Source organism: Gymnoscopelus microlampas (genome assembly GCF_963454915.1).
Source record: "Gymnoscopelus microlampas genome assembly, chromosome: 2".
NCBI lineage: Eukaryota > Metazoa > Chordata > Actinopteri > Myctophiformes > Myctophidae > Gymnoscopelus > Gymnoscopelus microlampas.
The window spans coordinates 11,249,100-11,274,233 of record NC_139939.1 but is presented as its reverse complement, the minus strand read 5'-3'; the positions used below and the strand labels follow the sequence as shown (position 1 = coordinate 11,274,233).

Sequence of the window (25,134 nt, the reverse complement as noted above, 5' to 3'; positions counted from 1 at the left end):
TGTTATCCAGTGGCTGAGCCACACCACAAAGTCATAATGTAGATTCTCATTAGTGTCAGTAGGGGGCAACATGTCACTGTAATATAACCTCTCATTCGTTTGCATTTTATCCCAATTATCAATTGAGGAATAGCAGGTCTCCAGCCCTCCATAGTAAACAAATAATTGGTCTATTGTCAATGTTGTTAACTCAAGAACAGAGCTGTTGTTGTGTGTGTAACTCAGCTAGTGTAGGCTACCTTTTTCAACATTCAAAGTCAAATCAACACCTATAGGATTTTACTGTGAACTGACTGAGCATCATTGAGCAGCAGGACACATTTTCCCGTTTTGTGTGTTTGATTGATTGATTGATTGAATACCTTATTTAGAAGTTTGCAGAAAAAAATACATGAAAGTAGGCTACAGTTCAAATACAAAGTCATCATAACTAAAACACATTTTAAACTGGGGGAGTAATTTTGTCGGGGCACGGCACCAGTGGTTCCGGTTGGTGGTTCCGGCCATCTGATGACGTAAAGTTATTTCCGCTCCGACCGGATCAGAAATCCGAAAATGGTATTGATCCCAGCCCAGGCTACAGTAGAGACTGTTGTCTGCTGGACTGGAACAGCCTGACGCGAGGTGAGCTCAGTGCACTAGGCTAGGCTGGCTACGCGCACGGGAGCGCACGGCGCGCACCCGGAGAGCTCAGTGCATTGTGTAGTGTCCAACCGTGACCGGAGGTCCGGAGCTAATACTAATAATCTGACCTTTGACTTTAATGTTCCTTTGCGCTAAACAATGTAGGCTACGGCGCGTAATACGTGCTTTGGAGAGGCAGAGGATCTGAAACGTGGGTCTGCGCTGGAAAACACTTTTTAAAGGGAAATCATGTAGGATCAAGGATAATAAACCCTGGCTCGAACTATTGGCATCTAGACTCCAGTGGTGGACAGTAAGTAAGTACATTTACTCAATACTGTTGTTAAGTTAAGTACATTTTTGAGGGATTTGTTACTTTACTGGAGTATTTCCAATCTTCAGAACTTTTACTTCTACTCCAAGTGCATCTCAGAGGCAAATATTGTAGTTTTACTCTACTACAGTTATTTGAAAACTTTAGCTACTAGTCAGGCCTACTTAGATTTGTATTATTATTACAAAGCATGCGTTAGCCACTTTTTCCCTATATACTTTGGCTATTTTCAAAAGATTTGTATGCATTTTGAACACTTGTGAAATAGGACATTCTGCATAATGAGTACTTTTACTTTTGGTACTTTAAGTACATTTTGTTACCAATACTTTTGTACATGTACTCATTGTAGAATTGAAACTTTTACTTAAAGGTAGGGTAAGTGATATGTTTTTTTTTTATTTTTGTTTTTTTTTAAAGGTTAAAGTACTATATTCTGATAGTAATCATTGCTACAGAGCGTTTGTTTGTCTGTCACAGGGGTCTCTCCAGCTCATTAGTAAACAGAAAATAAATACATTTTCAGGTAGGTGACAACATTTAAGCCAATCAGGAGAGAGCACTGAAAATGCATTTTCTGTTTAATACAGAGCTGGAGAGACATGGAGACTCCTTTAACTGAACAAACACTCTAGCAATGAGTACTATCAGAATATAGAGCTATATAACACTTATTTTAACCAAAGTAAATCACTTACCCTACCTTTAAGTAAAAAATGTGAGTACTTTTTCCACCTCTGGCAGCTAACTCTAGCCATGTTTAAAGCAGGCATGGGTCGTCAAAAAGAGGGACCATCATCGCTCCTTCAACGACTGGTGTTGTTGCTGTTTTTATGGGCAGGGCCGTGCCTTGCTGCAGGCAAGGATGCAGCGGGTGATGGTGGGGTCCATAAGTTATGGACACCATCATCACCCGCTGCACGGGTGACCTACAACCTGACCCTGTCGGTCGACGAGGGTCTGCCCGCCAACACCATGGTCGGAGACATCGGAGCGGTCATCTCGAGGCCAAACGCCGGCTTCTTCATCTCGGAAAGCAGAGACTCTTACGTGTTCAAAGACTTAGAGATCGACTCCGACGCCGGCGTCATTTCTACGGCCACAGTGCTGGACAGAGAAAGGAGGGAGAAGTATGAGTTTGTCGTGGCCACCCTGACGGGAGACATGATCAAAGTGAAAATACTGGTGAAAGACGTGAATGATAACTCTCCTGCGTTTTCCTCCGAGACGATCGACTTGGAAATATCAGAACTGAGCCCTGCTGGAACTCGCCTTGAACTCCAAGGTCAGTGGTGTAAAGTAACTAAGTAAGCTATATTTACTCAGGTACTGTACTGCTTGATTACACATTTGAGGTACTTTTACTTTACTTGACTATTTCAATTTACATCACCACAGTTATTTGGCAACTTAGTTAGGCTGCTAGTTTATACCCCATATTTTATACTTTGAAATACTATTTAAAAATAGCAGACCTACAAACAACCCGTGGTGAGCTTATAGATATGCTATTTTAGAAATATTGACACATTTTGAAACAAATTGTGAAATGAGTAGGCCTACTTTTACTTTTGGTACTTTAAATATATTTTGATGCCAATCTGCCTACTTTTATACTGGCACTTGAGTAAAAGTTTCAGAACTTTTTTTTTTTGCAGCGGAGTTCTTCTATGGCCTATTGTGGTATTGATACTTTTACATACGTTAAAAAGCTGAGCTCTAAGTAGCTGCCCACCACCACAGAGTCTGGGGGTTCGAATCCACCGCAAAAAAAATCCATAAAAAAAAAAAAAAAACAAGTGTTCATGGTTAACCGTTTAACCGGTAACTGTTAAGAAATTTGGAACCAGTTGATACCAACGGTTAAATGGTTAATATTTATTTTTCATTTAATTGTTAGTGCATGCACTTTCCCCCCCAACCTAAAGTTGTGCATGGAGGCAGATGCACAGCCACCACATAAGACTGCAATTCTGCCTTAAGTTAAACACAGGGAAATAAAGTACCATAAGCACTTCAAGAAGTTGACAAGCTGACATAGACCTTAAGGCTGTAGGATTTCCTTTTCAAAACTTTGTTTCACAGAACAATAGCATGTTTTGCAGTAAAACTATTCTCTGAATTCATATTTTTCTTCAATCAAAAATCTTGCAGTTTGATAACTGAGGCAATTATGTACTATGCATGCAGCATGGCAGATCTGTAGTAGGAATACATTTCCTGCCAGACAGGGTGGATTGTCCCCAAATATTCTGGAATACAACTTCCAATAATGAATTAGGCTACATTGCACAAAGTAGGTCAAATCAATTAAGTTTGTGTCACTCCTCCAGCAAACGTCGGGACTGGGAAATTAATTGATCGTTGATAACAATACGATACTATTATTATTTCCCCAAAAGTATCATCAACATTGACCATCATCTTCAGAGTAATAGACCCATGAGGGGTCAATTTGGTTGCTAACTATCAATCATTTAGCTGGGGACCCCCTGAAGGACCTCTGGTGGTCCCAAGACCCCACGGCAAGAACCAGTGCTATCAAGGATTGTCCTGTTGGTGACAAGCCCCATAATTCAACCAGCTCTTTGTATAGTCTCATCAATTACAACTTAGAGCCTTTGTTTTAGGTGCTACATTTTAATTTTAACATTATCATACAAAGTATGCAGTGGGTTTCAAGAGCTGTTTTGATTATATTTATCAATGAAGCACTGTTGACAATTAAGCACTGTTGAAACAAAGAGTATGAGATTAAAATATTTTATTTGCTTTTTATACACCGATATACAATGAGTTACATTCTAGAATATGATTTCAGCACTATAAAGTGTGTAAAAGGTCAGAGTGCACAGGCATTTCCACATAATTAAAGATGACTGATTTTCTTTTGAACACTTTTCGATCTTCTATAAAGGATAACATGCAGCTACATCAAATAATCAATCAATGCCATCAGTATCATTGTATTTGTTTAATTAACTACTCTATAGTGACTGCATTACAGTACAACATTGTCAATGAAATATTTTCTATGGAGCCATTTTCCTGGCATATTATTGAAACAAATGGTTGAGATTAACAGGCTGCATACCATAACATGAGCAGTACAACACAATATTTTACCTAGAAAGAAGACTTGAGGTGATTTCAGAAGTTAAAGGAGTAGTTCACCCAAAAATTGACTTATTTTCTATCAATTGCACACCCCATGAAGCCTTGAAGCCATGGATTTATTTTTGTTTTTGTGGCATTCCTAAAGCAATAATTTGATTCCCGTCTCCTACCGGCTAATGTATCCGGTAGGAGACAAAGTAGATTATTTGTGTCTCCTACCGGATACAAACCGGGTCATCAAATTATTGGCTTTGGACTGCCACAAAAACAAAAATAAATCCATGAATTCAAGGCTTCATGGGGTGTGCAATTGATAGAAAATAAGTCATTTTTTGGGTGAACTCCTCCTTTAAGTGAACTTCATTTGCAGCTGTATTTCTGACTTGTTAAATGAATACATTTATTGCATTTCCATACAAAGTCATATTTAACAGTTGAATGGCTTTGAGAGTTGATGGAGAAACCCTTAAATTAACCCTTACTGTCTTAAATGAAAATGCCCCTTTTCCTGAGGATTAGTCTAATCTGTGTGATTGACAGGAGAGAGGATCAGAGGAGTGGCATTTTTACCATCAGTATTAAGACCTGGACTGAAGAATGGATAGAGTTTCTCAGTGAAGGTGCAGCCAGTGAAAGAGTAAAGATGAACTCGGGTCTCTGCATCATAAAAGGAGACTAGACCCTCCTCATAATCCACATACACGCCAACTTTCTGGAGCTCCTCTCTTACAGGGAGGAGGACACCAGGACCAGTAAGAGCCATGTACTCATTTATTTTCAACCACATAGTCCAGTAACCCTCATCAGGGCATAGTTTGGCTTCACCTTTCCTGTTGATAGACTCTCTGGCCACCCCTACAGTCCATTCAGTCTTCTCTTTAACCTGAACCTCAAAGTAAAATCTTCCTGAGGAGAAGCTTTGTTTTCCTAAGACATTGGCATATAGAGAGAATCTCTCTGCGTTGTTTGGGAGATCCTTCCTTACATTTCCATGATTCACTTGTTTTCCATCGTCAGACAGGATGAGTTTGCAGTGTGCTGTATCAGGGTCCAGAGTTACATCCACTGCATATTGCTGGATCCTCCTCAGCTCAGCATCATCCAGCTTCTTCTCGATCTCTTTACGGAGTGTCTTCTCCAGCTGAGCCACAGCTGTCCTCACTGTCCCCACATATAAAGACTGAGGGACATTTACATTTGTCCAGTCCTTGGTGGGTGGAGGGGTGTTGATAGATGGGACATTCTGGAGGAAGTGGAGGTGGTCTTCAGTGTGCGAGAGCTGCTTCAGCTCAGAGCTTCTCTTCTTTAACTCTGTGATTTCCTGTTGAAGCTCTTTAATGAAGCCATCAGCCTGTTTCTCTGTTGTTTTCTGCTTCTCTTCAATCACATCAATCAGTTCAGCCTGGCTTTTCGCGATACAGCTCATCAGAGCAGCGAAGACCTGCACACTTTCTGCTATCTCTCTGTCTGCATCTTTCTTGCTGAGCCCTACTGAGTGTTTGACCTCCTGAATCTTCATTTGTCTCTCTTGGATCATCTGCTGAACTTCAGCCTCTGTCTTTCCCAGCTCAGCCTTCTTGCCTTCATATTCGTCTTTCAGGGATACAATTTGATGTAACTTGTGGTCTGATTCGGTGCAGAACTGACAAACACACACGTGGTCAGTCTTACAGAACAGCTCCAGAGGTCTGTCATGTTTCTTACACAGAATGTCTTCCAGGTTCTTTACGGGGTCGATTAGTTTGTGTCGTTTTAACGCTGTGACTCTGTGGTGAGGCTCCAGGTGAGTCTCACAGTAGGAGATGAGACACACCAGGCAGGACTTCACGGCCTTGAGCTTGGTCTCAGTACAGATGTCACAGGAGACTTCATCTGGTTCAGCAGGTTCTTGCTTTGTGTTTGTTTTAACTTTCACTTGAGCTGACTTTCTAAATTGAGCAACTATTTCAGATATGAAAGTGTTGACCCTTAGGTCAGGTCTTTTGTCAAAAACCTCTTTACAAATGGGACACTCGCACCGGTCACTACGATCCCAGTAATGTGTGATGCAGGTTTTGCAGTAGTTGTGTCCACATGGAGTGCCGACTGGATCAGTGAACACGTCCAGACAGATGGAACACAGGAACTGCTCTTCAGACAGGAGACTGCTGGCAGATGCCATTTCTTCACACTGAAAATAAAATTCAAAGTGTGAGCTGGAAACATATATTAAGACCGGGAATGCAATGTGTCATTTTAAGATTTCTTTGAGCTTTAAAAGAATAGCAGATCTACAAGCTCATAGGTGCTGCACTATGAGCTTATAGATCTGCTATTTAAAAACATAATAATTACAAATCTTTGAATATATACATGTATATTAAATATATACAGTATATATATATATATATGTTTTAAAGCGAACATTTTTAACTCCAATCTGTGCTTCTGGGAGTCCCTTGAAATGGGCGTCTGCAGTAAAAAAAAAATCATTTTGGGGGTCCTTGACATGGAAAAGTTCGAGCACCACTCATATAGCAACATACTAGCCTGATTATCAGACTGAAGCTGCGTGGAGCTGGGTCTATGGTCTGGAACCAGGCTAGCAACATACTGTTAGGATTTAGAAAACATTTTTTGGCCACGGACCCCCATCTCAAAATGTTTTGTTCCAGGGACCCCCAGAAGCAAAGATTTGAGTTACAAATGTTCGCTTTAAAAAAATATTTTGAAAGATTTGCACACATTTTATTTTTTTTCTCAAAAAGAGCAGATCTACAAGCTCATAGCGCGGCACTCTGAGCTTGTAGATCTGCTATTTTTGAATAGCCAAAGAAATCTAAAATGACACAGATGCGTTCCTGGAATTAATGGGTTAATTGCTGCTTTTTTCAACATAAAGCTCATAAAAGCATAGCCCCTTTCGGGACCCTGTTTACCTTTTTTGTATTTGGGAAGGCGGTAACCAGGGTCCCTTGACGCTCAAAGCACCCTCTCTTAAAGTCGCGAGTACCACTGTCTCGTCACTGTCTCGTCTCTAGAGATTTCTCAAAGGTACCAAAAAGAGCAATACTAACCCGCGGTTAATCTGCATTTATGCGCTCGGATCGGCGCTGCCGTTTAACATTTTTAATCATTTAGTAAAGCTAAATTTCCTCTCTCACACTCTGCTCCACTTCCCATGTCCCGCCTCCCCGCGGTGACTGACAACCTGCGCGTCCTACGCATACCTCTATGGTCCTACGGTACTGCCTCTGATTGGCGAGCTCCTACATGCTTGCATGACAATCACAACGCGGGGAGGCGGGCCATGAGAAGTGGAGCAGAGTGTGAGAGAGGAAATTTAGCTTTACTAAATGATTAAAAATGTTAAACGGCAGCGCCGATCCGAGCGCATTAATGCAGATTAACCGCGGTTTAGTATTGCTCTTTTTGGTACCTTTGAGAAATCTCTGCAACTTCCAAGCGACGAGCTATTAGCCCGAGACGAGACAGTGGTACTCGCGACTTTAAGAGAGGGTGCTTTGAGCGTCAAGGGACCCTGGTTACCGCCTTCCCAAATACAAAAAAGGTAAACAGGGTCCCGAAAGGGGCTAATAAAAGCAGTGAGTAATAGAATATTATCTACCATTTCTGAATAACTGCACTTACACCAGTAAAAGTATGTAAAATTCAAAGGCTAGATTAAACAAGTCTATTCCAGTCAGTCATTATCATGTTATTTTTGTAATTTACTCACCTGTATAAGTGATTCTGCTGTAACTGCTATAAAAGCCTGTTGAAATAACTTGTTTATGAAACAGTCTGCGTGGTCATAGAAGAGTTTTCTTTCACTTTCACTTGGCTGTAAATTAGTTGGTGGAATGATCCGCCCCAACCAGTCTGTGGCTTGGAAAGGTTAACCCTTCACAGATATCTTCCTTGTCTTGCTTTATTCTTGGTAGCTTGCTGGTGTTTGAGGTTGGCTAGTGGCTAGGACATAAACTGAAGACAGACCCGTAGCTTTATTGTGGAATCACCAACATAGGAGCCAATCACCAGCCTGGTTCCACCTAATAGTTAGCCACTCACACTCAGACACACCACTCAGTCACCACTCACACCAGCTGGTTGTCAATTAGCCACTCATCACAACTCAATCTCACACGCACACACACGCACACGCACACACACACACACACACACACACACACACACACACACACACACACACACACACACACACACACACAGTCACACACACAGATACAACAGCAGTGACAACACACACAGGAGGAAATAATTGGCATAACAACTAAATTGGGGCGAAAAAGGGTCTTAAAAAAAGCTAAACAAATTAAATAAATACATAATAAAGCTGAGTTCTTCTTCTACCACTGTCCACAAGGTGCCACAGACCGGGACGAGGGCGAGTCGGGGATCCAGGGTTACAGAATCGTTCAAAGCGAGATGCTGGACCTGTTCGAGGTGGAATATCGCAACGGGTCCGACGACAACAACCCCAACAATAACCTGGACCTGATCCTCACCCACAACCTGGACAGAGAGACCAGACAACTGTACTCCCTGACCGTGGAGGCCTTCGACGGGGGGACCCCCTCCAGGACGGGGAGGCTCGGGGTCATCGTCCACGTCCTGGACGAGAATGACAACCCGCCCGTCTTCAACCAGACTGAATATCACGCCTCGGTGCCTGAGGACACCCCCGTCACGTCTGTCGTGTGTCAGGTAACTGTACCTATGTGTGGAAAGTAACTAAGTACATTTAGCTGTTGTCGGGCAGAAACCTCTTATCTCCATATTCTAACGTTTTTTCATAAATGAATGCCCTACTTGATCATACTACAGTGTCACACAAAAGTATCAGATGTACAAGCTCAATGCCTTTTGAGCTTGTAGATCAGCTACTTTCGCTATTTTTGAATTTGAATCCTGAAAAGTAACAGTTTAGGACGTACAGTATGAGGTTTCTGCGAGGTTTCGCCCAACAGAGACGATTTACTCAAGTACTGTACTTTAAGTACAATGTACTTCCTGTTTTTAAATACTTCTTACTTGTACTCCACTACATAGATAAATATTGTAATGTTTGTAGATTTGGATTATAAACATACTTACTGTACATACAGTACAATACTGCCAATACTTTTACTCAAGTCAAAGTTTGAATACAGGACGTTTACTTTATTGGGGTAACGCAACTTTGGCTTAAAGCAAAAAATCTGAGTAGGCTACTTCTTCCCCAATGTCAGGTACACGCCACGGACCTCGACCTCGGCGACAACGGCCTGGTCACATACGAGATCAACAGACGCCAGAGTGACCCTGACGGGTTTTTCTACATCAACGAGACCACCGGGACGATTTACATCAACAAACCCCTGGACTTTGAGACCCAGGCCTTTCACGAGTTGATCGTCACTGCGAGGGACAGCGGCGCCCAACCAGAGTACAGCAGTGCCTTTGTAGGTAGGGCTGGCTATCGAAATTATAGGTTACAAATAGGACCCAAATACAAATAGCTGGGTACCGGTTACCGATAGAAATGAAGGAATCAAATCGTAATTGATACAATCCTAATCCAAAAATCCCCCCAAAACATGAGTAGACAAACAAAGCGTTGCATCGCGACTTAATCACGATTATCTCACATTAATTGCGATTGGACGATTATGTAATAATTGTGACAGGCCTTAAAGCAGCACTACAGTATGTTACTTTCCCCTTCTACCCCGGATTTGTTGATGAATTGAATGATGAATTGAATCTTGACCACCATGGTCAAAATTTGTGTCAGATCCTGTGTCTAGGTGAGACATGACCTTTGACACAATCTAAATGTCTCAATAGAAGAGCAGGGAGACTAAATACAAACACCCCCATACTCTACCACAGTGGTTCTCAATCTTTTCATGTCAAGGACCCCGAAATTGACACTTATTAGCCCGTGCCGTGGACCCCCATTTGAAAAGATATGCCAGGGACAAGATAAGACAAGATTTTTATGCCTCTAGCCGTGATTCTCAACCATTTTAATTTCAAGGACCCCCAGTTTGACATGCATTAGGCTATGGACCCCCATAAATCTCTGGGACCCCAATTTATATTGTAAAACCAATGTTCATTTAACTCTGAGAGTGTACAAAATGGAACCAAATGGACCCGTCAGGGTCCATTTGGTTTCATTTGTACACTCTCAGAGTTACAGACCTGTAAGGGTCCATTTGGTTCCTAACTATCCACCATTTAGCTGGGGACCCCCTGGAACTCCCTCAAGGACCCCTGGGGGTCCCTGGACCCCACTTTGAGAACCAATGCTCTACCATACTTGGACAAAATTACATTTTATTAATAAAAAAAAGCTACATAGTGAGGCTTTAATATCCATCCCTATCTGTAGGCGTGAGGGTCCTGAACGCCAACGACAACAGCCCGACCGTCGACGTCCTGTTCCTCAGCGACACGGGGGAGCCGCTCGTGTCGGAGGCGGCCGCCGTCGGGGAGTACGTCGCCCGGATCTCGGTATCGGACCCCGACCTGGCCGAGGAGGAGGGCAGGGGAGGGGTCTCGGTCACTCTGGAGGGAGGCGACGGCAGGTTCTCCCTGAAGCAGACGGACGACTTCCTGTACGCCCTGTGCGTCGACGGAGAGCTGGACCGAGAGGAGAAGGATCTCTACGAGCTGACGGTTCTGGCGTCCGACGTCGGAAGCCCTCCTCTGAGCAGCGAGGTTTGATCACGTTTTTGCTTCTTTTTTTTGTCCTATCTGCCCCTTTACATCAGTGGTTCTCAAACATTTTCATGTCAAGGACCCCCCAAAATGATATCTCTGCTGTCTGGCAGAAACCAGCTAACTCCAAAATGTTCATTTTTCAGGAAATGAAAAAAACAAAACAAAAAGTGGAGTTAGGAGGTTTTTTTCATCATTGATAAGAACAGCTGAATGTACCTCCAAGCTCACAATCAAAAGGGGGTGGGGCCTGGAGTCAGCAAAACCAGCTAACTCCACCCCCCTTTAGTGGAGTTAGCTGGTTTAGTAGAAAGTTTGAGGATCCAATGGAGTTAGATGCTTTTGTCAGAAGCGCTTTTTGATACTTTTCATTGGTTCAATATTTTTTTAATAAAAAAAATATATATTTTGCGCCAGGAACCTCCAGAAGCAAAGAATTGAGTTAAAAATGTTCGCTTTACAAAACTTATATTCACAAATCTTTCAATATATATATATTGAAAGATTTGCACAAATTCTCATGTTTTTTTGAAAATACAGAAGTATAAAATATGGTTAAAGTGTTAAAAATGATTGTGATGCTATGAATAACTCATTTTGCCGGGGGACCCCTGATACCCCCCAAAGACTCCTGGGGGTCCCCGGACCCTACTTTGAGAACCAACTAGATTTTCAGCTGATTCATTTTCTCTACCATTATTTATTTGAGTTACGTTATTGCTAACTTTAGCTATTATGTACTTTTTTCTTTCTGTATTTGCCCTGTTTTCTAAGGCATTGGTACTAAAAGTGGGGACCGGGGACCTCCAGGGGTCCAAATGGACCCTTATGTGTCTGTAACTCTGAGAGTGTACAAATGGAACCAAATGGACCCGTTAGGGTCCATTTGGTTCCATTTGTACACACTCAGAGTTAAATTAAAATTGATTTTACAATATAAATTGGGGTCCCAGAGATAGAAATGTCATTAAATGGGGGTCCGTGTAGCATAATGCATGTCAAACTGGGGGTCCTTGAAATTAGAATGGTTGAGAATCACTGCTAGAGCTGTAAAAATCTTCTCTTATCTTGTCCCCGGCATATCTTTTCAAATGGGGGTCGGAGCTGTGTCAGTGTCAGTTTGGGGTCAGTTTGGGGTCCTTGACGTGAAAAAGTTTGAAGACCACTGCTCCAAGGTGCCGCGCTGCCTCTGGAAACTCTTGAGAGAGTCTCTCTTTCCCCCACAGGATCACTAAATGTCACTAATGTCTACCTATAGGTCACCTTTCTGGTCCAGATCACGGACACCAACGACTGCCGGCCGGTCTTTGACAGAGACGTGTACGTGGCCAGTGTTCTGGAGGACGCTCCTCCAGGGACCTCCGTCCTCCGCCTTCAGGCTACAGACGCAGACCAGGGCCTCAACGCCCAGGTAGTAGAACTGACACAATTATTGCATTATTGTCTCTGCCACGCTGAGACTATGTTTTGCACCCTGTCCGTGTGTGTGTGTGTATGTGTTGTTCTGTCTGAGAACAGCTAATCTCCGGCACCGTAGGCCCGATCGCAGCGAAACTGTGCACACACACACACTCTGTGGATGCCAGAGCAGAACCTCTGCCCCAAAGTTTTCACACAGGCCTGTTATAGCGCCACCAGGTGGTCGATTTTTGCAAAACAATTTCTCCTACAAATCTTATCCAGATTTCATGCAAATCGGTACACATGATCTCTATAGTCATGTAATCAAGACGGATCTGTTTGATTTATCATATTCCATCCTGAATGGCTAAGATTCACATCTAAATTTGCAGGAGTGGCCCGTTTTTGAACAAAATGCTGCAAATCATGAACGCAGCGTCCGATTGTGGTGAAACTTTGCACGCACATTCACACTACGTTGAGGAACAAATGCCACCCTTTTAACATTGCCCTATTATGGCGCCCTATTACATTATTTTACAAATTCTGTCCAAACATCACGCACATCGTTACACATTATTTCTATAGTCAAGTGATCAAGACGGATCCGTCCAATTTTTGTGTGACGCTGTACTGTAGTATGATCAAGTAGGGTGTTCATTTACGAAAAAACACAAAAAGTTAAAATATGGAGATACAGCAGGTTTCTGCCCAACAGCAACAATATATAAAATAAATCCCGCTTTCCAATGATCGATTCATCTAAAAAGTAATCGAGGAAAGTCATCGCTAAGAAAACAATCAATAGTGGCGGCTCTAAAATAAAGCAAATTCTTATTCATAGGTCACCTACTCCATCCTCAAGTCCAGCCAGGTGGACGGCCCGGTCGTGGCCATCCACCCCGAGTCGGGCCTGGTGGTCACCACGGCGACCGGGCTGGACCGGGAGCGGGAGGCGGAGCTTCGCTTCCTGGTGGTGGCGGCGGACGGCGGCGAGCCGGCCCTGTCGTCCACGGCGACCGTCACGGTGCTGGTGGGGGACGTCAACGACAACGAGCCCGCCTTCCGGCAGCAGCTGTACAACGTCTCCGTCACCGAACACAGCCCGATCGGCAGCTGCTTCCTTCAGGTATGGGGGGGGTGTACTTATAAATGAATGTACCGGTGGTTCTCAAATTGGGGACCGCGGAGGTCCAGGGGGTTCCAGGTGGTCCCCAGAACAAATTATGATAGTTAAAGGGATAGTTCACCCCCAAAATGACTTTCTTTCTATGGATTAGTCACCCCATGGAGACTTAAATTCATGGATATTTTTTTGTTTTGGTCGCATTCCTAAGCCAATAATTTGATGACCGGCAGCGGTTCCGGTAGGAGACACAAAGAGTCTCCTTTGTGTCTCCTACCGGAACCGCTGCCTACCGGTCCTCTGGCCACTTCGTGCCGCGCTGCGAGCTTGTACAAGTCTCGAAAGTGTTTGAAAAATGTTGAATATTTTTGCTTTTTTTTTTACAAAAATCTTCTCTTCTGGCTTCCTCACAAAACATTTTCAGATGGGGTGTCCGTGGCTAAATACATATCACCTTGGCACGAAAACATTTGAGAACTACTCATTTAAAAGGCATTTGTAGAATCGGCCTATCAGGTCTTAATGGGTTAAGAACCAAATGGACCCTTACGGATCTGTACACTCCGAGAGTGTACGAAAATGTGTACATTCTGTGCACTCCCTGTGTGTTATGGGGGTCCATGGCGTGGCCTAAATGCATACCAAATCGGGGGTCCATGAAATGAATAAAAAAGTTTGAGAACCACTTAACCCATTAAGACCGGGAACGCATTTTAAGATTATTTTGGCTATTCAAAAATAGCAGATCTACAAGCTCATAGCGCGGTACCAAGTGCCGCGCTATGAGCTTGTAGATCTGCTATTTGTTGAAAAATCTTTGTGCAAATATTTGAATACCGTAATTTTCGCACTATAAGGCGCACCTGAATATAAGCCGCAGCAGCTAAATTGAATGATTTGTACATATATAAGCCGCACTGGACTAAAAGCCGCGGGTGTTTTAATGTTTAATTACCATATGTAAGGGTTCGTGCACAGAGGGGACTGTCGGGAAAGAGATGGCTGTTTGGGGAAGCTCAAGCTCCCATTTATTAACATTTCAACAAACAAGTAGAGATGCCGCGATCCGATTAAGGGCAGGTACACACTGTAGGACTTTTAAAGTGGTCGGGGGTCGTCTGATCGTTAAGCATTACACATTGCAGGAGTTTATTTCTTGAAATCGGCTGTCATATATCGTTGTGGTTTTCACCCTATAGATTGATCCCCGACCAGGGATTACACACTGTAGGATAGTTCACTAGAGATGCTATCCAGGATCAGACCCAATACATACGTTTGGTTTTATTCCAAGTCATTTTAATCGACGTCTCCTGTGGGCCGTGATGCGTCTCTCTCTTTCTCTCTCTCTCTCTTCAAGTAGGCTACGCAACACTAGCGTTGCCATGTCCGCTTATTATAAGCGACTTTGGGCTTGTTTTTTCTGTAAAGTTGCTTGACAGTTTAGTTGCTTATTTGGCCTTGTGTCCTAATGTTGTTTGAACCAGTTGTTTTCAAACATTTTCATGGCAAGGACCCCCAAATTAATATTTGTCTGCAGACCTCCCCCCTTCTGAAAATATGTTGTGCCACAGACCCCCATACAAGATCTGTGTGGATTTGAAAAATATTCCACAATTTCCATCTTTTTTTCTCCAATATTATGTTCTTCTTTGAAAATAGCCTATCTACAACGTGAGCTTGTAGATTGGCTATTTTCATAAATCCAATGTATTTGTATATACCGTTAAAAGTGCTCATAGTCACTTTTGTTGGGCTTGTTTTCACAAACCTGCTTGCTTATTTCTCTCGCAAAATCTGGCAACACTGCAGACAACGTCAACGACACACACACACACACACACACACACACACACACACACACACATACAGATCGCTCGCTCTCTGTGTGTGTCTCTCTCTCTCTCTATCTCTGTCTGTGCAATAGTCTCAAATAAACAGCCCCCCTTTGAGCACGCTCGCTCACTCTCATTCTGTTTTATAATAATGTTTAACTTAATACAGGACTGGACGGTAACTATGCGGGGGATCTGTTTGTTGTGGTCAGGTCCACCGACCTTCCATAGCCACGGTGGCTGTAATATTGTATGATATTGTCTGCTGTCCTGTATACTGAGATCGAATCGCATCGCAGCGAAAATGCCGATCAAACGCTCTGATCAAAGCACTCCATTCCAGTACTCCACTCCAGCAGTTCTATGCAGCACTTCTAACCAGCACGCTGTGAAACTTTGCTGACTATGATTCTGGAGAGGTTATGTTCTCTGTTTGAGTAATATCACTTGATCAATCCTTTTTTAACATTTAGTTTTAACATAAAATCAGTAATAAAAAGTAAGAGCAGAGCGTGGACCGCGGTCGTGGCCGCACGCCACATGTTGTACGGGCTGACACATTGTCTGTGCGAGCAACACAGAAGTGCGCAGCGCGTCCAGATCCAGACTTCATTCAAATTCTCCGTCACCGTCATCCACAGACACAAGTATGTTTATAAATACCTTGTGACTGTTAAGTTATATCACCAGCCGAACCGATCAAACAATACGATTTGAAACGCAAATTATTTTGGCTGAATTAACACTGGCTTTTGCGACGCGAGTGGCGAGCCTCTCTCGCAGTGGCGTAAATGAATGCCCTACTAATCTTCATCAACCTACAGCGTCACACAAAAGGTCCATTATTTATTCCACATTTAAGCATTTAAGATTTTTTTCACTGCCTGTTTTTCAGTCTTTTACTTTATTTTCTAGGGTATGCTCTATCTTTCGTTGTTTAATAGTTTTGAAATGGCACATCTGTAGCATACCCTAGAAAATAAAGTAAAAGACTGAAAAACAGGCAGTGAAAAAAATCTTAAATGCTATTCTAAGAACTAAAGATTTTAGTTGGGCAGGCGGCCGCCTGCCTTGCCTCTATGGTGGGTACTGATTGGGACGCATTTGGGATAAAAGAGAAAGTGATTTAGACACGCAACAAAATACTTTTCTTTTTTCTGAGCGGTGTGCGGACCGAGAGGTGCGCGGGGGGGATCGGAGCGGAGCCCCGAGGAGGTTGGGGGGGGTTAACATTAGATAATAATAATAATAAACTTTATTTATATAGTGGTGGACTGTAACCTGTAAAATCCATATATTTAGGATGTCCCCTAGTGGCCGTTAGCTGTAAAAATCCATAGATAAGCCGCACCGTTATATAAGCCGCAGGGTCGAAAAATGGGAAAAAAGTCGCGGCTTATTGTCCGAAATTTACGGTATATATATTTTTTACGGTGAACATTTTTAACTCAAATCTTTGCTTCTGGGGGTCCCTGGAACTAAATATTTTGAGATGGGGGTCTGCGGCCAAATACATATCATTTGTAGAATCCCCAGAAGCAAAGATTTCAGTTACAAACGTTTGCTTTAAAAAAAAATATATATATATCTATATATTCAAAGATTTGCACAAATATTCACGATTTTTCAAAAATAGCAGATCTACAAGCACTCGGTGCCGCGCTATGAGCTTGTAGATCTGCAATTTTTTTGTATTCTTTCCCGGTCTAAATGGGTTAAAACAACTGACACGGCTTGTGTCAGAGATGTCAGAGATTTGTGTCAGAGATTTGAGCCTGATGTGGGAGCAAAACAGTCACCACTATCATATGGTTGGACATGGTTGGACAGTTAAGCTCTCTCTCTCTCTCTCTGTCTCTCTCTCTCTCTTACTTACACATCTCAACAACAGTACTTGTTATTCTCTCTATGCACAAAGACATCAGTGTTGACCCTAAGGACGCTAGCTGACTCTCTCCGGTGAAACTGTGTGTGTGTGTGTGTGTGTGTGTGTGTGTGTGTGTGTGTGTGTGTGTGTGTGTGTGTGTGTGTGTGTGTGTGTGTGTGTGTGTGTGATATGACAGCTCTGATGCCTGGTACCTCCCTGCTAGCCTGGCACTAATAGAAACCATTACAAAAGAACCCTTAACCACTCTAAACATAGACGCTGTATACGTTTGACAGGGAATCCGTTTGATTTACTGAAGAAATAGGAAAGTGTTGTTGGCCGATGGCCTAGTAGTAGTTAAGGCGGGTTCGATTCCCGAGCCCGGTGGACCTTTGCTACGAGTCACTCCTCCTCTCTCGTCCCTGTTTCCTGTCAATTTACACTGTATGTATCGAAATAAAGGCAGAAAAAGACCACAAAAATATAACAAAATTGGCATAATATCTAAATTTGGAGAAAAAAAATGTAAAAATAGGGGTAATACTTGGTGCAGATTGGAACAATCAACAACAACATTATAAAAAGATAACAAAAAGTGAGAAGGTTGTGCTGTTCTCCATTGGCACAATCATTTGAACCACTTTATCCATTTATACGGGACGGCAGTGGCTCAGGGGTAGAGTGGCCGGGTAGAGTGAACTGGAAAACCGCAAGGTTCCCAGTTTGATCCCGGGCTGGGGCGCTCCCCTAGAGTTAGTGTCGAAGTGTCCTTGAGCAAGACGCTGAACCCCTAATTGCTCCCGATGACCCGATGAGCAGGTTGGTGCCTTGCATGGTTTCCTCCGCCATCGGTATGAATGTGTGTGTGAATGGGTTAATGGCACAATCAATGTAAAGTGCTTTGGATAAAAGCGCTATATAAATTTACCATTTATACGTTGGCTATTCAAAAATAGCAGATCTACAAGCTCACAGCACTGCTATTTTAGTTATTATTTTTTTAATATAAAAAAATAATCTTCTCTACTGGGGGGCCATGGCACAAAACCTTTCAAATGGGGGTCCGCGGCCAAATACATAATGGGCATGAAAAGGTTTGAGAACCACTGCTGTACTCAACATGTTGGTAAAAATGTGAGCTGACCATGTTGCTGAGTCACTGTGGTGAGTCAGCTGACACTGTGCCAACACTAATGACCAATAGACACACTGACCTTGGACTGACACTAACTGCAGTCATTGTGAGATCTGCATCAGTAACAAAAAGGACCAGAGCAGTCAATCTTAAGGGAAAGACTTTAGGTTCCACAACACATTCCTCTAGGACAATGGTTTTCAAACTTTTTCGTGCCAAGGACCCCAAAATTATATGTATTTGGCCACAGACCCCCATCTGAAAAGGTTTTGCCACGGACCCCCAGAAGGAAAGATTTTATGTAAACGTTTTCGTAACATTTTCGATATTTTTCCAAAAATTAAACACGATGTGAGCTTGTAGTTCTCCTAGCTGGGACCAGATGCAGGGGTGTAAATTAGACCTAAGGGCATGTCGGGTAGTTCCTGCTTAGACATTGACCTGTAAACTCTTAATCTGCCTCTGTGTATGGTCCATAAAGTCCAAGATGATATCACCTTTATGACAGGCGCCACAACGTGTACACACACTGTATGAGTCATTACAAACATACCCATATTATGAACGGTTGCATTTGGCAGCCGATGAAACGGCCGCCATGTGGTCGTAAACTTAGATCAAAGGACTTGTGTTGGATTTGATGCACGTCTTTATCTAGACTGATTAGCTCTGGTCTTCATTCTGTACCGGCTGTGGCTCGTTTATCCGTGATTATGGACTTCACTTTATGACTGTAGGGTGCTATTTACATCCTGTCTGGCAGGAGATGATCTTTCTGAAAATGTTAGATACTGTAGATGTTTGACCTAAATACTGCCAGTGCAGAATTACAGTATGTAGTCTACGCATGCAGATGTCTGGTAAATAATAAATGTTAAAGACTGCGATATGAAAATCACAAATAATAATAATAATAATAATAATAATAACTGAGCCGTATGTCTCCGCCCCAAAATGTGGAGGCAGTCATACAGTATCAAAGATGGTTGATTTAATCCGGTCTGACGGCAAATCTTGCGAACGTCCTATGTTTACTGGTGCTAGATCCCGCGAGAGTGTGTTGCTGGGACGGAGAAAGGTCGACAAAGTAGATTTTCTCTTGTTTTGTCTCTCTGAAAAAAAAACATTTTAGTATTAAAATCTTGGGAATATTGTGTGGCTTGTGACGATCGGGTCCAACATTTTGTTCAGCTGTGTTCACGTTCACTCTGGAATGATTGGAATGAATAGACTCCAACCTGCTTCCGCTCTCCTAAAAAGGCGTCCGACTACTTCACGCAGATACGGGAAGTAAACCGGAGATGGCATGTCTTGCTATTTTGGTCTTGGCTCATATCAAATTGGACCGGAATCTGACAAATCTGATCACATGACGCCAGAGATAATGTGTACCGATTTGTAGTACACAAGTAAATAAGATGTTCCCTTAAGACACTATTATGTACTTTACAATACATTTCCAAAGGTTAATACACAGGTTAACAGATATACATTGGAGTCAAGCTACTGTACAATGTGACCAGATCTACTGTCTGTATTCGTCTCCTCTTCAGGTCGTTGCCACAGATGCAGACACTCCTGAATTCGGCAGCGTTCGCTACTCTCTGTCTGAGGGCTTTGACAAGCAGGACAAGCCTCTGTTCCACATCAACCCAGACACAGGGGAGCTGTGTGTGTCACAGGACATCGACCGAGACGCAGGACACACCGCGTATGACATTCTAGTCAAAGCTCAAGATCCAGTGAGTGAACTTCCAAAAATGTAACTTTCCATCAAAATATAGAGGAAATAGTAGATCTAGAACCTCACACACTATGCAACGTGTTGTAGATGTAGCTATTTTCACTGTTCGTCACGCACTAAGTATATAGGGCTTAAGTGGTTAACTTTTTCAGTGCCAGAGTATTTTCATAAAGTACTCCCCCAGTGCCAGCAATTTTCGTTTTTTTTTTGTTTTGTTATTTTGTAATTTAATTTTCAAATAGCTTGTCTATATGCAGTATGCAACTCATACGACAGTTCTACCAGTAGAGAGCAGCAAATCGAGCCATTGATCACCTCGTTGACTCGCTCGCCCTCTCCCAAACAGGCTCACGTGACATCCGGTCATAACCGGATGTTTACGTTTTCGACAATCTCTGATCGGGTTAAAATACGATGTTATACACGACTACGATGACTGATCGTCACCCAGACCAAAGAGAGTAGACGTAGACCTCTCCGTTCGTTTTTTCTACCGTGTGAAAAACCGTGACTTTCCCTATTCTGGCCGAAAATGACCGCGGGAAAAAAATGAGAACCGGAAACGGAATCTGCGTCATGAAACCGGAACCCAATGAGTCTGAAGGAGTCAGGAAGCAAAAGTGATTTATCACATGCTGTACATGTTAACTTTCATCCCTATCACCCCTCAAAGGAGTAGTTAGTTTACCTGACGGTGTTGTCTTTGACTCGTGCAGAGTTTACGGTGAATCCAGAATCCAAAAATGAAGAAAACACTTGAATGAATGGAATTAATCAGAGTCTCAGAATCAGAAAGACTCCTCGTAACAACAGCAAAACAATATAAGAAAATCTGTCCACAAAGTCCAAAACGCCACTCATATTATCATTTTGATTCTGTTCTACCGAAGTCCTGGGGGCTAAATCTCTTTCAAAAGGTCAAATCAATCATCAAAACATCTTAGTCAGAGAATGGTCGTGGACTTGAGGTTTCACTTCAGACTCCACTAATAAAGCCTGGATTGTACAGTAACTTGTTAAAATGATTTAACATCCATTTTGTAATTCATCAGGGGGGTTTGAGCGCTCAGACTTATGTGCACGTGGAGGTGTTGGACCTGAACGACAACCGTCCAGTGTTCGACCCGGAGCAGTACGCCACCAGCATCAGCAGCCACGCCCCGCCGGGCTCAGAGATCCTCACCGTCGTGGCCACCGACCGCGACGCTGAGCACTTCGGACTGGTGACCTACCACCTCCTACCTGGGGACCTGTCCACGCTGTTCACTCTGGATAAAAACACCGGTAGGTAGAGATGAGGATGTAGACTAGAGGTTAAGAGTTGACCACTTAAAGGGATAGTTCACCCCCAAAATGACTATTTTCCTATCGATTAGTCACCCCATGGAGACTTGAATTCATGGATATTTTTTTTGTTTTTGTCGCATTCCTAAGCCAATAATTTGATGACCGGCAGTGGTTCCGGTAGGAGACACAATGAGTCTCCTTCGTGCCTCCTACCGGCCTACCGGTCCGCTGGTCATCAAATTATTGGCTTAGGAATGTGACAAAAGCAAAAAATATCCATGAATTCAAGTCCACTGAGAAACTCTGCCCTATATGGTTGATAGGGGTCCCTCAGGGCTCTATACGTGTGTTTTTTTCTTCAGTTTTCTGTTATTGTGGGGAAAGCCTTCGCTGAAAATAGCAGATCAACAAGCTCACAGCTTGTCGATCAGCTATCAATATGGATGTTGGGGTTTAAGGGACTGGGGTTGCAAGTTAGCCCCGGCTAGAAACCCACATACAATGCAATGGTTTCATGTTTTTTATAACTTGATAGTTTTTTGTATTGTCCCTGTGAAATAAAACATATACATAAATAAAATAATCGATTTGATCAATTATACTGTTACGTCCCTATAGTCTAGAGGAAGAAGGGATGCAACATAAATTGGGAGTGAAACCCATTTTTATTAATAGCTTAAGATATTTACAGAAAATAAAATACTTAGCGACACTTTAGCCAAAAGCATAGGACACACGGAGCAAATCAGGGAAATAATCATAACAGTCCTAAACCTAATCTTAAGTGTTAAACACTAACCTGACAAACACAAAATAAAGTAGAGTCCTAGATTCTCTACTCTACTATAATCTAACAAAACATGACTTTATACAAAAAGCTGGCTTCCGTGGCCCATTGCTTTCACATGATACACATTTACAAAATAACTCAAAATGCAGTAACTTAAACACAAAGAGAGTGTGTGTGGGTGGACAGCACTACTGCAAGTGCTGCCAGAGACCACAGGTGTTCACAGATCTTAAATAGTCTTCTCCAGTCTTCTCCACCCAATCACCAGAAGCAAGGGTGATTGGCAGCCAGCAATCAGGAAATGCTCAGCACCTGGAAGTGAACACTCAACTCACACAATCCCCACACATACTCTGACATAAACCCCACACACACTGACACACAACTCTACTGCATACTCACACTCGTAACATATACAAAAGATATCGATCGATAATCTGTAATTTTATAAAATAATTGACCATATAATCAAACCCTATTTTGGGCATTTCGTTATAGGTGAAGTGAAAATAGCCAATTTACAAGCTCACAATGCTCACAATCGCAATGCGTTGTGAACTTGTAAATCTGCTATTTTCACTAAGTTTAAAATAATGCTGAAGGGGTTTAGCGGTTTCTTGATATATACACATTTAAAAAAATATAAAAAACAAGCAAACATTGCAGCCCTGGTAGAGATGAAGGTGATGCACCCACCTCAGAGCTGGAGCTGGTCCCTGAGCGCCACCTGGTGGCCGACCGCTCCTAATGGTTAGAAAGGGTTAACCGCATGAAGCCTAGAGTCCCCTATTCTGGGGGCGAAACATTCTGTGAAAACAGCAGATCTACAAGCTCACAATGTGTTGCGTTGTGACACATTGTGAGCTTGTAGATTGGCTATTTTTGGCCCTCTTTCCCTATTTTAAGTGGAAGATAGTTGGGTCATTTATGGCACTTCCGTGACCGCGGAGAGCGAAGGTCCGTTTCTCAATGGATTTGTCATCTAGGAGGGTTATTAAACAAATTTAGCCGGGGTGTCTTTTTTAAAACGGCGGGGAAAATTTGTGGGAGACCAAAATCCAAAATGGCTGCCGTGAAAATGAACTTTTTAATGGTTTGACCTACAATGATGCACAATACATGGTTTCAGAGCTTATTTTGGTCAAGGAATACATATATGGTGTTTATATAATGATTTGACCTATTGTCGACCTTCAAATGCAAGATGGCTGCCAATTATGAGCTCCAAAAGGGAGTTTTTTCAAAATCGTCACAGAGCCTTCATATTAGGCTCAAATGAAAGCTCTGCTCATGATGAGTTGAATAATATACAGTATAAGTACACAGAAGTAATCTCTGAGGTCAATAAAGTCAATGTTTGTGTGTAAACAGCAGTTGCTGATTTGCGGTTTCCCATTAAATAGGGTAGGCTACTGAGAATATGGTGTCCAGTTCATCCCATCACATTTTCATAATGAACCAAAAATAAATGAGCTCTATAGCCTAACATAAAATAGTATTCTGTATGCAAAGCTAGAAAGGTTAGTTGCTTGAGGTGAATTTAAAGGTCAACTCATTTGTCACCCTTATTTTGTAGTATTGCTCCCAGTGTTTCCTGTCTGTCTTCCTTGCCTTGTCTAACCAGTCTTGTGATTTTGTCAGTGTTTCCGCCTGTGTCCTCCTAGTCCCCGAGCCTATCCCAGTGTTGATTGTCAGTTGAGTTCACCTGTGTCCTGTTAATCCCTGTATATTTAAGCCCTGTGTTTGCACTGTGGTCTTGTTGGTCTGTTGTCATGCGAGGTGAGGTTTTTAGTTGTTGTTCTTTGTGCTCAAGAATCTTGGACATCAGAGCGTCTGCCATTCCAGAGCCCTTGAATCGCTTGTAGATGGCATAGATGTAGGACATCAGCTGGTGGAAAGTTACGAGGATTGGGAGGATGTCCTTGAACATTAATGGATTCTCCGCCTTGAGCTGAGTGAACGTCTTGTAGGTGGGCAGGTGACCAACAAGAAAGGAGAATGGAATATTCTTCTGCCGCATGGCCTCCACATGTTTCACCATTATGTCATTCACCACTGACTTGCTTGGAGGTTCATTGTATGTTGTGTGGTAATTAGGCATGCTCTTGTTGGGTGGTGGATGACAGCAGGACTGGGCACCACTGTATCCTGGAACTCGCTGCTCTTCAGGTGGTGGTCTTCTGCCATGATTGTCTACACGAGACAGTGCATGTATTACAGAGCGAGCACGCTGCGGAGCTGACCCATCCACTGGTGGATCTACCCTGGGACAAGCAGGTGACTCACTCTTGCTACCAGGGGGGGCATCTGTACTGGCAAACCTTTGTCAGTTCCGCACACTTCTGCTTTAGCTGTGCAGAGATTTCCTTCTTCTTGGTGAGCGTTTCAGCAGTCTCTTTGCCTGGTTTCTTTTCATAGCTCTCTGGCTGCATGTACATGACATTTGTTCGATGGACTGCTGTAGAGTCACCTGTCATAGTGTCAATCTTGAAGTCGTCATTGTCGATGATCACGATAGCTGGCTTGCTGTCTGCGATCTTGTGTGGGCAGGTTGCTGATGCCTCCACATCCATCAGAGCCCAATGGTCATAGAGGAGCAGTGTGTCTGCAAAGCTGATGCAGACACCGCTCTTGTGCAGAGTGTCTACCAGATCTTTACTCCTTGTCATGCCATGGACATTTACTCCCAGGTTGATAGCAGAGCTCCGCAGTGTGCTCGCTCTGTGATACATGCACTGTCTCGTGTAGACAATCATGGTACAAGACCACCACCTGAAGAGCAGCGAGTTCCAGGATACAGTGGTGCCCAGTCCTGCTGTCATCCACCACCCAACAAGAGCAAGCCTTATTACCACACAGCATACAATGAACCTTCAAGTCAGTCAGTGGTGAATGACATCATGGTGGAACATGTGGAGGCCATGTGGCAGAAGAATATTCCATTCTCCTTTCTTGAAGGTGACCTGCCCACCTACAAGATGCTCACTGAGCTCAAGGCAGAGAATCCAGAAATGTTCAAGGACATCCTCCCAATCCTCGTACCTCCAGCTGATGTCCTACAGTACATCTATGCCATCTACAAGCGATTCAAGGGCTCTGGAATGGCAGACACTCTGGTTACAGCAGGGGTAGTAGTGGAGGGGTTGGTAGACCAAGCACTACGAGG

The 25,134-nt window shown here is 43.0% G+C and overlaps 2 protein-coding genes across 2 annotated transcripts in view; one reads left to right on the top strand and one right to left on the bottom strand.

Annotated features, from left to right (window-relative positions):
- Positions 1-1,729: 1,729 nt before the first annotated feature.
- The window catches only part of dchs2 (dachsous cadherin-related 2), a gene marked incomplete at its 5' end in the record, with an annotated part of 95,322 nt that continues 71,917 nt past the window's right edge, over positions 1,730-25,134 (top strand). The window contains 8 exons of the mRNA XM_084069732.1: positions 1,730-2,243; positions 8,442-8,782; positions 9,307-9,523; positions 10,455-10,783; positions 12,042-12,194; positions 13,029-13,313; positions 19,701-19,889; positions 20,944-21,175. Coding sequence (XP_083925858.1) covers positions 1,730-2,243; positions 8,442-8,782; positions 9,307-9,523; positions 10,455-10,783; positions 12,042-12,194; positions 13,029-13,313; positions 19,701-19,889; positions 20,944-21,175 — 2,260 coding nt within the window. The remainder of the gene's footprint in view (positions 2,244-8,441; positions 8,783-9,306; positions 9,524-10,454; positions 10,784-12,041; positions 12,195-13,028; positions 13,314-19,700; positions 19,890-20,943; positions 21,176-25,134) is intronic.
- On the bottom strand, positions 4,431-7,903 carry LOC311059497 (E3 ubiquitin-protein ligase TRIM39-like). Its single transcript, XM_084077496.1, has 2 exons — positions 7,794-7,903; positions 4,431-6,245 (listed from the first exon to the last, which is right to left on the bottom strand). The coding sequence occupies exon 2, from the start codon at positions 6,234-6,236 to the stop codon at positions 4,596-4,598; it is 1,641 nt and encodes a 546-aa protein (XP_083933622.1). The 5' UTR covers positions 6,237-6,245; positions 7,794-7,903; the 3' UTR covers positions 4,431-4,595.